Source organism: Ranitomeya imitator, chromosome 4 (assembly GCF_032444005.1).
Source record: "Ranitomeya imitator isolate aRanImi1 chromosome 4, aRanImi1.pri, whole genome shotgun sequence".
Lineage (NCBI taxonomy): Eukaryota > Metazoa > Chordata > Amphibia > Anura > Dendrobatidae > Ranitomeya > Ranitomeya imitator.
Window position 1 is genome coordinate 367,804,564 of NC_091285.1, and position 12,407 is coordinate 367,816,970.

Genomic DNA, 12,407 nt, shown 5'->3' on the forward strand with positions numbered 1-12,407 from the left:
TGTAGATAGTTACCATTGCACCAATCCACGAAATTCGACACCACCCTTCTGTATTCCTCATCCCCCTGATCTCCCCTAATGCATCCCACAACCACAGAGTCATCCGAAAATTTTTGAAAGTGGCAAAGTTCAGATTTATACTGAAAGTCTGAAGTATACAGTGTGAATAGAAAGGGCGCAAGCACCGTTCCCTGGGGGGCACCTACACTGCTCAATAATCTGCTTGACACAACTGTTCCCATCTGTACAAACTGTGGCCGATCTGATAGGTAGTCAGTTATTCAATTTCTCATCCCCTCCTCAACCTTCATATCAGTCATCTTTTTGTGTAGTAAAAGTGGCTGCAGGGAGTTAAATGCACTCGAGAAATCGAAGAACATCGCTCGCACCATTGTACCGTCAGTCTCCAGAAATGAATGTACCCTATGTAACAGAGAAAGAATAGCATCATCCACCCCCAATCTATGTCGGTAGGCAAACTGAAGGGGATCGATAAAAGCATTGACCATTGGTCTTAAGTGAGCAAGCACTAATCTTCATAGGCCTTCATAGCGTGAGATGTTAAGGCTATAGGACGATAGTCATTTAGGGTTGCAGGAGAAGAAGTCTTGGGTACCGGCACCAGACAGGAAGTTTTCCATAACACAGGTACCCTTTGTGTTTGTATACTTCCATTAAATAGGCGTGTAAAGACAGTACACAGCTGGTCTGCACAAACTTTAAGGACACGTGAGCTGAGTCCATCTGGTCCTGCTGCTTTAACAATGTTAAGTGACTTAAACTGCCTCCTCACATCATTTTCGGATACTCTAAAATTAGTCTGCTCATCCTTCAATATCGATGTTGCAGAATTTGCACCCAATTCCCATCCACTATCAGTTGGCAGTACACATGTACTGCTAAACCTGTTGAAATACTCATTCATCTCATTAGCCTTGTCCAGATTTCCACCATCATGTTCAGGCCTCACCTTAAGCCCAGTCAGTAATTTCATTCCTGACCAAACCTCCCTGGTATTATTGTGGGACAGTTTCTTTTCAAGTTTAATTCTGAAGGCTTCCTGGGCCTCCTTTATTTTATGCTTCAATTCATGCTGTATCATTTTAATTTCCTCTTTGTCACCTAGTTTAAATGCCTTTTTTTTCCTGTTGAGCAAATGCTTCAATTCCTTTGTTATCCATGGCTTGTTGTTTGCAAAACACCTAATCTTTTTAGCCGGCACCAACATATCAGTGCAGAAGTTAATGTAGTCAGTCACTCTACCAACCACTTCATTAACACTTGTGTACTCGTCCATTGTCCCAAGCAACACATCCCAGTCTGTAAGATGAAAGCAATCCTGCAGAGCCTGCTCATTTGTTGGACTCCACATTCTAACTGTTTTAATGGTAGCAGGCTGTTTACTAACAACAGGTTGGTAGACTGGTGACAATAGTATAAGACTGTGATCAGACTTCCCCAAGGGCGGCAGGGTAATTTTGTCACGTGTTGTACATTTAACAAATTTATAGAATTTAGGTAAGGCAGTAGAAATTTTAGCCCGGTTAAAATCCCCAGAGATTACAGTAAGCGAGTTGGGGTGTTTCAGCTGGAGCCGAGCAATGACTCCTGACAGCACTTTACCTGCAGCCTCATGGTTTGCAGTTGGTGGTATGTACAACACTATTGCAGTAACAAGTGAAAATTCTCTAGGAATATAGTAAGGTCTGAGGCCAACAACTAGCAATTCAATGTTAGGACAACAATGGCGCTCCCTTACAGTCACATGCCCCTGATTGCACCAACCATTGTTTATGTAGAGTATAACTCCACCGCCCTTTTTTTTGCCGCTCTTCATAGTGTCTCTATCCGCCCGGACCATGTGAAATCCTGGTACTAAAACACTTGAGTCCGGGATCTCGCCACGTAACCATGTTTCAGTAAAACACATCAAACTGCATTCCTTGTATTCCCTCTGGGTCCGTATTAATGCCAGCAGTTCATCCGACTTATTACCCAGTGATTGAACATTCCCCATGATGATGGACGGAACTACAGGTTTAAACCGTCTTCGCTTTGCCTTAAGTTTTTTGCCCGCTCTGCAGCATCTGTAGGGTCGCCTTACCTCACACGGGACACGTGGTTTACCCACTGCAGGAGAAGGCATTAGCCTGAGCAGCTCCAGAAGTCGGCCCCTTGAGTAAGCAACGCGTTTATGAACAGACTTAGGGACATCAATCAAAACCTTGCCCATGTTAGTCGCACTAAGCCTGTCCGTGTAGGGAGGCATACAGTGCACTCCTCCAGACATAGCTGTACCAATTCCCAGACAGGTAGTGGCCGCCTGGCAGTAGGTGCGTATAATACCAGTCCTAGGTTGCAAGGTGATCACAAATGCACTGTAAATCCAGATAGCTGTGGGTAGCAGCAAACATCCAAGGGAAACCTTTCAGGGGAGCCAAGGATCAGAAGCATACATCCAAAAAGCTGTGGGTAGCAGTATGCATCCAGGGGAAACAAATCAGAGGATCCCAGGTTCAGAAGCAACCAGCCAAGGGGAAAGCCAAGGGTTCAGCATAAATCCAAGGGTTCAGCATAAATCCAAGGGAAGCATTCCAGCGGATCCAAGTTCAGAAGGAGTTCAGATGCAGAGACATACTTGAGTTACTTTCACCCTATTCTTCTACAGAAATGCAACAGTGGCCTTAGAAGTGTGTTGCGGTCAGTCATGTTGGAAAAGAGCAAGTCTACAAAGGGCATCTTGGATCAATATAGGGCAGAACATCGGTGAATTAATGATACCATCAATGAAATGTAGCCCCCCAAGATCAGCATCATTAATTCTAAAGATATTTATCTTGGTCTCAATGCAAAGTATAGAGTCCCAGTAGTCTTTATATTTTTCATCATGGGCCCTGGCAAATTGTATGGGGGCTTTTTTGCGCATGGGCTTTAAGAGAGGCTTCCAAGTGGACGACATCTATGAGTGTCATTCCTCTGAAGAGACGCCGTATTGTATCAAGAGAAACACTGACCCCGGTTTAGCTTTCTACTTCATTATATAACTGCAGTGAACTTGCATGTTGATTGTCTTCAACCTTTCTCATCAGAGGACACTCCTGTTTAGGTGTTAACTTCCGTGATTGGCCTGGACGTCTGTAAGATGGTGAGCAGTTTCATCTTTGGCAAATGTTTGCATCACTCTTGCTACAGCATTCTGATTGATAAGTAAAGATTTTCTGATTTTCATGTAGCCTTCAGCTTTCTTGTTTAAAGAAATTCTTTTTCACGATTGGTGACATTTCTCTTCCATGTGGTGCTATTGCGGACAGCATGAAATGGGAAGGTGATTTTTTTGTTCAGTAACATCCCTTTATAGTCAACTGTCTCCTAGACACCTGTTAAATAAGTAATTAGACTTCCTGCATTTGAATTCTTGCTAATTAGTATTTTGTAGTCTAAACTTTAGCTTTGCTCTTAAGACTGTCATTGGATTATATTCATTTTTTCAAAATGGTCTTGAATGAATTTGCCTGCAAAATTACTTTTTTGGGTGTGCAAAATAACAAATCATATACAATTTTGATTCTGAAAGAAAACTAAAGGGTTTTGGCAAATCAGTTGGGGTGTACTCGTTTATGCTGGGCACTATAAGTCTACTAACGGAAATGAGTCCTTGGCGATTGTTATAAATTGCTGGAAACAATACATTACAATTACATCATCCCTTTACTATAGAAAGAAAACAAGCAAACTTCTGTTTGCTTTTCATGCTAGCTATTCGTATACTTCTGTTGCCAGCAATATTTATCATATCTGACGTGAAGTTACTGAAACTACACCAAACATTACGTTATTTCAGTGCTGGTCACAGCTAACCCAAACACACATTACAGCACTAGCTTTTTTATCTGTAGTTTTACATATAGTGCCAAGTCTGTCAGGTCAAAACTGTATGTACACATGTTAATTTCTTGAAATTAGAAGTTGGTGCCAAACCTTAAAAACTTCCAGCTCTTCTAAGATGATCTCTCCAGTAGTTGAGCTATTACCCGGAAGAACGACTACTTTCTGTACTGTCCCCTTGTCTGGAAGAAAACATTAAGTTATTACGTTACATAATATCCTATACATATTATCAGTGTGTAACTTGGGAATCTATTATCAGACTTATGCTGCCCTATCAAAAGGGCATCATAAAGTAGTGACAGAGGATCTGATGCTAGCACATGGTCACTTCCATAAAATCGCGTTTAAACAGAATTTGTCAGCAGGATTTCACAACCCAAACTATTTATTTGTGCATCTAGCTCTTTCAAAGACAAGCCAGATGCATCGCTGGGCGGAGAAGAATAACGGAGTCAATGATTCTTGGGAAGATCTACCACACACAGAAAGCACTTCAGGCTCATTTGCATATCCTATCAAAAACTAACTTCTCAGTGACAGAAACATGGATGGGCTAGGTAAAAGTTTAACTGGACTTGTCTTTGAAAGAGCTATGTGTACATATAAATATTTTGGAAAGGTGAAAACCTGCTGAGAGATTCCCTTTAAAAACTGTAAAAGGAGTCGAAGTTGACATTCTCTCAATGTACTCCATGCATCATGATGAAGTGCTTGATATTTCTGACCTGCAGACCAACCCCAACTTTCACTCCCTGATTGTTAGCTATCTCCCTATGTAAGGGAAAGGGAGAAAAATCTGTCAATCAGTAGCCAGATGGCATGATTAGCCAGCAGCTCATGAATATCACTTGGCATCCCTGGCATTAAATCGAGTGAACTCCAACAATGCTATATATTGCAGTTAATAAATATTGGAAACAAGTACACCAAACATGGTAAATGGCCCAACACTGTAATCAGGGAATTTATCATCTTTTATGCCACTTTCATGATAACCCTGATTACTGTTCTAATTATGAGCATATATTAAATAAATATTCTTTTGATTTAATGACACTCACGGTGGAGCACCTCCACAAGAACATCGAGACCAACGCATCTCACATCAAGAACATCGAGACACAACAGGCTATTGCTGGTACGACGGAGGGACTCAATTCACTAAAAGGCTCAGATCCAGACTCGAGCGGATCAACATAGAAAGGACACCAAAAGCCGTAAATGAAGTTCTCCAGAGATACCACTAATAACGAACTGAATCAGGTATATCGATGGCAAGGTAGCTCTTCTACCAGACGACCACCGTCTCACAGCCAAAGATCTTCAACGGACCTCTCCACTACTGGATCGGAGCAAGAAAGGAATACACTTCCGTCCAATCAAGGTCTTTTTGTAGGTCAGAAACGTTGTTTCCCAAGAAGAAGAGAACATGGGGGCGTAAACAGAAACAATAACCCAGACAGAATGAGTCACGAGATCCCAGGTACAGAATCTTTGGTAGTTAACATTTTGTCGGGATCCCTGGGTATCCACGAACTTCGTGTTTTACAGAAGGGCCTCTCCTTCTGTCCCTCCTACAAATGCAAAACTTTCGAACTGGAGATGGATCTACAATGGTTTTTCCGTCTCCTTAGGTTGAAAGTGCATTTTTCCACAGTTCCCACTCCAAACCCTAGCTCCAGCATAGCCCATAACACTTTATCCATCACCAATTTGGGACGACGAAACAGAAGTTGTTTCCGCTCACCTCATGGGTCACATGCAGTTGAGACCTTTATCGGTTTTATACAAAATTCTTTCCACACTATATGTGAGGACATAGAGAAAGGTCGTCCCTTCTTTGCATCTAACCTATCCGTAGTTGAACAACAAGCCCTCAGGACACTTCAGGGGGACAATAATCTTATAATCAAGCTGGCTGATAAGGGGGAGCCCTTGTAGTAATGGATAGAACTAGCTATTTATCTGAAATTACCAGACAATTAGAGGATACATCGGTTTACTCAAAACTCACTAGGGACTCTACCCCTGATATCCGTAGTAAAATAGAGGACATTCTACAAAAATATTCCCATCTCAGGGTCCTTGATTCAAAAACTATGGATTTTCTTAGGAAAAAGAACCCGTGTTCTACATCTTACCTAAAATACACAAATACCTACAGAATCCTCCTGATAGGCCTATAGTGGCCTCTACTGAGTCCGTCCTATCTCCATTATCAATTTTCCTAGAGAAAATTCTCACATCGATCATTCAATCTACACCCTCTTTTCTTCTTGACACTGGGGCATTCTTAAATATTATTCAGGAACTCAATACTGTACCATCTAACACTATCTTTGTAAGAATAGACGTTAAAGACCTCTATACCTCTATTCCCCATATTGAGGGGATTAACTCAGTACATCGTTTTTTAACATCAGCGGGTATGGAAACGGATCAGATTAATCTGTGCATGGATCTCCTTACGTTAGTACTGTTCAACAATTTCTTTCTCTTCCAGGATATTTTTTTTCTTCAAACCGTGGGACCGCAATGGGCTCCAACGTAGCGCCCCAGTACGATAATGCCTATATGGCTCACTTTGAGGAGTCGGTGATTTACAAACATCCCTTATTCATTTCCAATGTCCTTCAATGGACACGTTATATCGATGATATATTTTGCCTATGGGGGGACCCGTTGGAGTCCCTAAATGTATTTTTTGCATTCCTCAATGAAGCTTGACCTGGTATAAAATTTACTATGACTCGTGATACGGGGTTGGTCAGCTTCTTGGACACCTATTGTCCTTAAAGATTTGGAAGCACACCTATCCACTGACCTTCACATCAAGCTCACTGATAGGAACTGTATCCTACATTATCAGTTTCCATCCCCCTTCAGTCAAACGTTCCATACCCAGGTCAAAATTCCAACGCGTTAATCGCTTTGTCTATAACAATATGATACGTAGCCAAGGCCTACATGACATTACGTCCAAATTCCTTAAGAGAGGTTACCCTACTTCTGTATTAAAAGAGCAACTTAGTCCTCCATCCAGAATCCGGAATAAAAACCACAATACAAGAATACCGTTTGCACATTCGTACCATCCATTTGCCTTTATCCTTCATAAGAACATTAGGAAACACTATCCTTTACTAACTATGGCATATCCTAACATTCCGGAATTTAAACTCCCTTTTTTACCATGCTTTAAGAGACCCCCCCAATCTTATGGACAATTTATTTAAGGCCGACATAGGCCCTACACAATCCAGCAGATCACTTTTCTTAGCAAGACCAAAAATGGGTATGTTTCCCTGCTTACATTGTGCACAGTGTAGCAATGTGCAAAAAGGCAGTACTTTCCAGCATCCTCGATCAGATAAAAGCTATCAGATTAGGGAGCACTACACGTGTGAAACATCCTTTGTAGTATATCTAATTAAAGGTACCTTCACACTGAACAACTTTACAACGAGAACGACAACGATCCATGACGTTGCAGCGTCCTGGATAGCGATCTCGTTGTGTTTGACATGCAGCAGCGATCAGGATCCTGCTGTGACATCGCTGGTCGTTGCTGAAAGTCTGGAACTTTATTTGGTCGTCAGGTCAGCGTGATTCGTCATGCTTGACAGCAAAAGCAACGATGCCTGCAATGATTCTTCATGGAGGGAACAACCAGCGAGAACGATAAGTACATCACTGGATCGCTCCTGCATCGTTCTGGAGCTGCTGTGTTTGATGTCTCCTAGCGACCTAAACAGCGACGCTGCAGCGATCAGCATCGTTGTCTATATCGCTGCAGCGTCGCTAAATGTGACGGTACCTTAAGTGCCCTTATGGCCTACAGTATATCGGAGAGATGACACAACCAGTACGGGATAGAATTTCAAAGCATAAGTCGACCAAATTAGCTTTTGCCTATCCCTAACCATTTTCAATCACAGGGGCACTCAATTTCCCAATTGAAGTAGACGAGGAGGGGATAGGATCTCTCTCCTAAAAAAAAAGCAAAGCATATTGCCTTCCTGTAGAAGGACGTAGTTCTGGGGATTTATTATGATGGAATATAGGCTGAACTGGATGGACAAATGTCTTTTTTCGGCCTTACTAACTATGTTACTATGTTACTATGTTACTATATTGGATCCATACGCTGGAGACACTCAGTCCTAAAGGACTTAATAGAAAGTAAGATCTGTTAGTCTTTTTATAATATTAATGTGTTCATACTGTGTTTAACCACTTCATGACCCAGCCTATTTTGACCTGGCCGTTTTTTGCAATTCTGACCAGTGTCCCTTTATGAGGTAATAACTCAGGAACGCTTCAACGGATCCTAGCGGTTCTGAAATTGTTTTTTTCGTGACATATTGGGCTTCACGATAAATGAGAGAATTATGTGACAAAAAATAGTTAATAAATAACATTACCCACATGTCTACTTTACATCAAAAATTTTTTTTGCTAGGAAGTTATAAGGGTTAAAATTTGACCAGAAATTTCTCATTTTTACAACAAAATTTACAAAACCTATATGGCTGAAAATACCCAAAAGTGACACCATTCTAAAAACTGCACCCATAAAGGTGCTCAAAACCACATTCAAGAAGTTTATTAACCCTTCAGGTGCTTCACAGCAGCAGAAGCAATATGGAAGGATAAAATGAACATTTAACTTTTTAGTCACAAAAATGATCTTTTAGCAACTATTTTTTTATTTTCCCAAGGGTAAAAAGAGAAACTGGACACAAAAAGTCATTGTACAATTTGACCTGAGTTCGCCGATACCCCATATGTGGGGGGTAACCACTGTTTGGGTGCATGACAGGGCTCGGAAGGGAAGGAGCGCCATTTGACTTTTTCAATGAAAAATTGGCTCCAATCTTTAGCGGACACCATGTCGCATTTGGAGAGCCCCTGTGTGCCTAAACATTGGAGCTCCCCCACACGTGACCCCATTTTGGAAACTAGACCTTCCAAAGAACTTATCTAGATGCATAGTGAGCACTTTCAACCCCCAGGTGCTTCACAAATTGATCCCTAAAAATGAAAAAGTACTTTTTTTCACAAAAAAATTATTTTAGCCTCACTTTGTTCATTTCCACATGGGCAACAGGATAAAATGAATCCCAAAATTTATTGGGCAATTTCTCCTGAGTACACTGATACCTCACATGTGGGGGTAAACCACTGTTTGGGCACACGGCAGAACTCGGAAGGGAAGGAGCGCCATTTGACTTTTTGAATGAAAAATTATCTCCAATCGTTAGTGGACACCATGTCGCGTTTGGAGAGCCCATGTGTGCCTAAACATTGGAGCTCCCCCATATGTGACCCCATTTTGGAAACTAGATCCCCCAAGGAACTTATCTAGATGCATAGTGAGCACTTTGAACCCCCAGGTGCTTCACAAATTGATCCCTAAAAATGAAAAAGTACTTTTTTTTTCACCAAAAATTTTAGCCTCACTTTGTTCATTTCCACATGGGCAACAGGATAAAATGGATCCCAAAATTTATTGGGCAATTTCTCCTGAGTACACTGATACCTCACATGTGGGGGTAAACCACTGTTTGGGCACACGGCTAGGCTCGGAAGAGAAGGAGCGCCATTTGACTTTTTGAATGAAAAATTAACTCCAATCGTTAGCGGACACCATGTCGCGTTTGGAGAGCCCCTGTGTGCCTAAACATTGGAGCTCCCCCACATGTGACCCCATTTTGGAAACTAGACCTCCCATGGAACTAATCTAGATGTGTGGTGACCACTTTAAACCCCAAGTGCTTCACAGAAGTTTATAACGCAGAGCCGTGAAAATAAAAAATCATTTTTCTTTCCTCAAAAATTATTTTGTAGCCCGCATTTTTTTATTTTCACAAGAGTAACAGGAGAAATTGGACCCCAGAAGTTGTTGTCCAGTTTGTCCTGAGTACGCTGATACCCCATATGTGGGGCTGGGGGAACCACTGTTTGGGCACACGTCAGGGCTCGGAAGGGAAGTAGTGACGTTTTGGAATGCAGACTTTGATGGAATGGTCTGCGGGCATCATGTTACGTTTGCAGAGCCCCTGATGTGCCTAAACAGTAGAAACCCCCCATAAGTTACCCCATTTTGGAAACTAGACCCCCCAAGGAACTTATCTAGATATGTGGTGAGCGCTTTGAACCCCAAGTGCTTCACAGAAGTTTACAACGCAGAGCCGTGAAAATAAAAAATCATTTTTCTTTCCTCAAAAATGATGTTTTAGCAAGCATTTTTTTATTTTCACAAGGGTAACAGGAGAAATTGGACCCCAGAAGTTGTTGTCCAGTTTGTCCTGAGTACGCTGATACCCCATATGTGGGGGCTGGGGGAACCACTGTTTGGGCACACGTCAGGGCTCGGAAGGGAAGTAGTGACGTTTTTGAATGCAGACTTTGATGGAATGGTCTGCGGGCATCATGTTACGTTTGCAGAGCCCCTGATGTGCCTAAACAGTAGAAACCCCCCATAAGTTACCCAATTTTGGAAACTAGACCCCCCAAGGAACTTATCTAGATATGTGGTGAGCACTTTGAACCCCAAGTGCTTCACAGAAGTTTACAACGCAGAGCCGTGAAAATAAAAAATAATTTTTCTTTCCTCAAAAATGATGTTTTAACAAGCATTTTTTTATTTTCACAAGGGTAACAGGAGAAATTGGACCCCAATAGTTGTTGCCCAGTTTGTCCTGAGTATGCTGGTACCCCATATGTGGGGGTAAACCACTGTTTGGGCACACGTCGGGGCTCGGAAGGGACGTAGTGACGTTTTGAAATGCAGACTTTGATGGAATGGCCTGCGGGCATCAAGTTGCATTTGCAGAGCCCCTGATGTGCCTAAACAGTAGAAACCCCCCACAAGTGACCCCATTTTGGAAACTAGACCCCCTAAGGAACTTATCTAGATGTGTGGTGAGCACTTTGAACCCCCAAGTGCTTCACAGACGTTTACAACGCAGAGCCGTGAAAATAAAAAATCTTTTTTCTTTTCTCAAAAATGATGTTTTAGCAAGCAATTTTTTATTTTCACAAGGGTAACATGAGAAATTAGACCCCATAGTTGTTGCCCAGTTTGTCCTGAGTATGCTGGTACCCCATATGTGGGAGTAAACCACTGTTTGGGCGCACGTCGAGGCTCGGAAGGGAGGGAGCACCATTTGACTTTTTGAACGCAAGATTGACTGGAATCAATGGTGGCGCCATGTTGCGTTGGAGACCCCTGATGTGCCTAAACAGTGGAAACTCCTCAATTCTAACTCCAACACTAACCCCAACACACCCCTAACCCTAATCCCAACTCTAGCCATAACCCTAATTACAACCCTAACCCCAACACACCCCTAACCACAATCCTAACCCCAACACACCCCTAACCCTAACCATAAGCCTAACCACAAGCCTAATATTAACCCTACTTCCAACCCTAGCCCTAATTCCAACCCTAACTCTAATTCCAACCCTAACCCTAAGGCTTTGTGCCCACGTTGCGGATTCGTGTGAGATTTTTCTGCACTATTTTTGAAAATCCGCAGGTAAAAGGCACTGCGTTATCATCATATATTGCACGTTCAACAGCCAATCAGAGCGATCGTAGCCACGTGGGGGAAAAGCCACCCCCCCCGGGCTAAAATACTACCACTCCCCCTGTTCCTGCAGATCGGGTGAAATTGGAGTTAACCCTTTCACCCGATCTGCAGGGACGTGATCATTCTGTGACACAGCATATGTGTCACAGGTCGGATTGCCACCGACTTCCATGACGCATACCCTGTCACAGGTCGGGAAGGGATTAATTGTTATGGTTACTAATTATGTCCACTCTATTCTCCTAGAGTCGTCTATATTTATCTCTTTTCACGAGCACTCACTAATCTTCACCATCTGCCTCACTGTATATGAGATCTCATCATTATCCACAAAATACACATCCTGTATACTGTGGTATTATTGCACTTTTTTCTACAATCTCTATATACGTGGGTTTATGTCCTTCATAGTTTGCTCCTGTACCATATTATAATCTATTAGCTTACTTAATATTAGGTACATCCACCCTATGACCCCTGAGTGATTTATAATACCCCTGCGCCGGATACTACATATCTTTACTATCGTACCACCTTCGGCATTTATGGGTGGCGACCTAGCATTGTGATCACACAAAGACTTCCCCTTGTTTGGTAAGTGAAGAGCCGTACTCTTCTAACATGGGTGGAATGCATTCAGTGTGTCCTTGGAACGCACCACCATGTTAGTTACATCACATCCGGTCCCAACACACACTGGTGTTAGCCGGCTCCTGCCCACATCCGGCCGACGGCGTTCACATTTCCTGCCCCCTCTCCCACGTGTTTTATACGAGCGGCTCAGCCTAATGCACCAGATAAGCGGTGGAGTCTGCGTCTGCAGCATCACCTCCTAACCTACGGTTTCTGTACCATCTATTTATATCATTAGGGGCGATAGTACCTTATTGGTACTAATTTTCTAATATAGGCTGCACC

At 42.5% G+C, this 12,407-nt stretch overlaps 1 protein-coding gene across 1 annotated transcript in view; it reads right to left on the bottom strand.

Annotated features, from left to right (window-relative positions):
- Nucleotides 1-12,407, bottom strand: part of SEMA3C (semaphorin 3C) — a 229,319-nt gene that overhangs the window by 50,746 nt on the left and 166,166 nt on the right. The window contains exon 13 of the mRNA XM_069765149.1: nucleotides 3,979-4,067. Within this exon, the coding sequence (XP_069621250.1) occupies nucleotides 3,979-4,067 (89 nt within the window). The remainder of the gene's footprint in view (nucleotides 1-3,978; nucleotides 4,068-12,407) is intronic.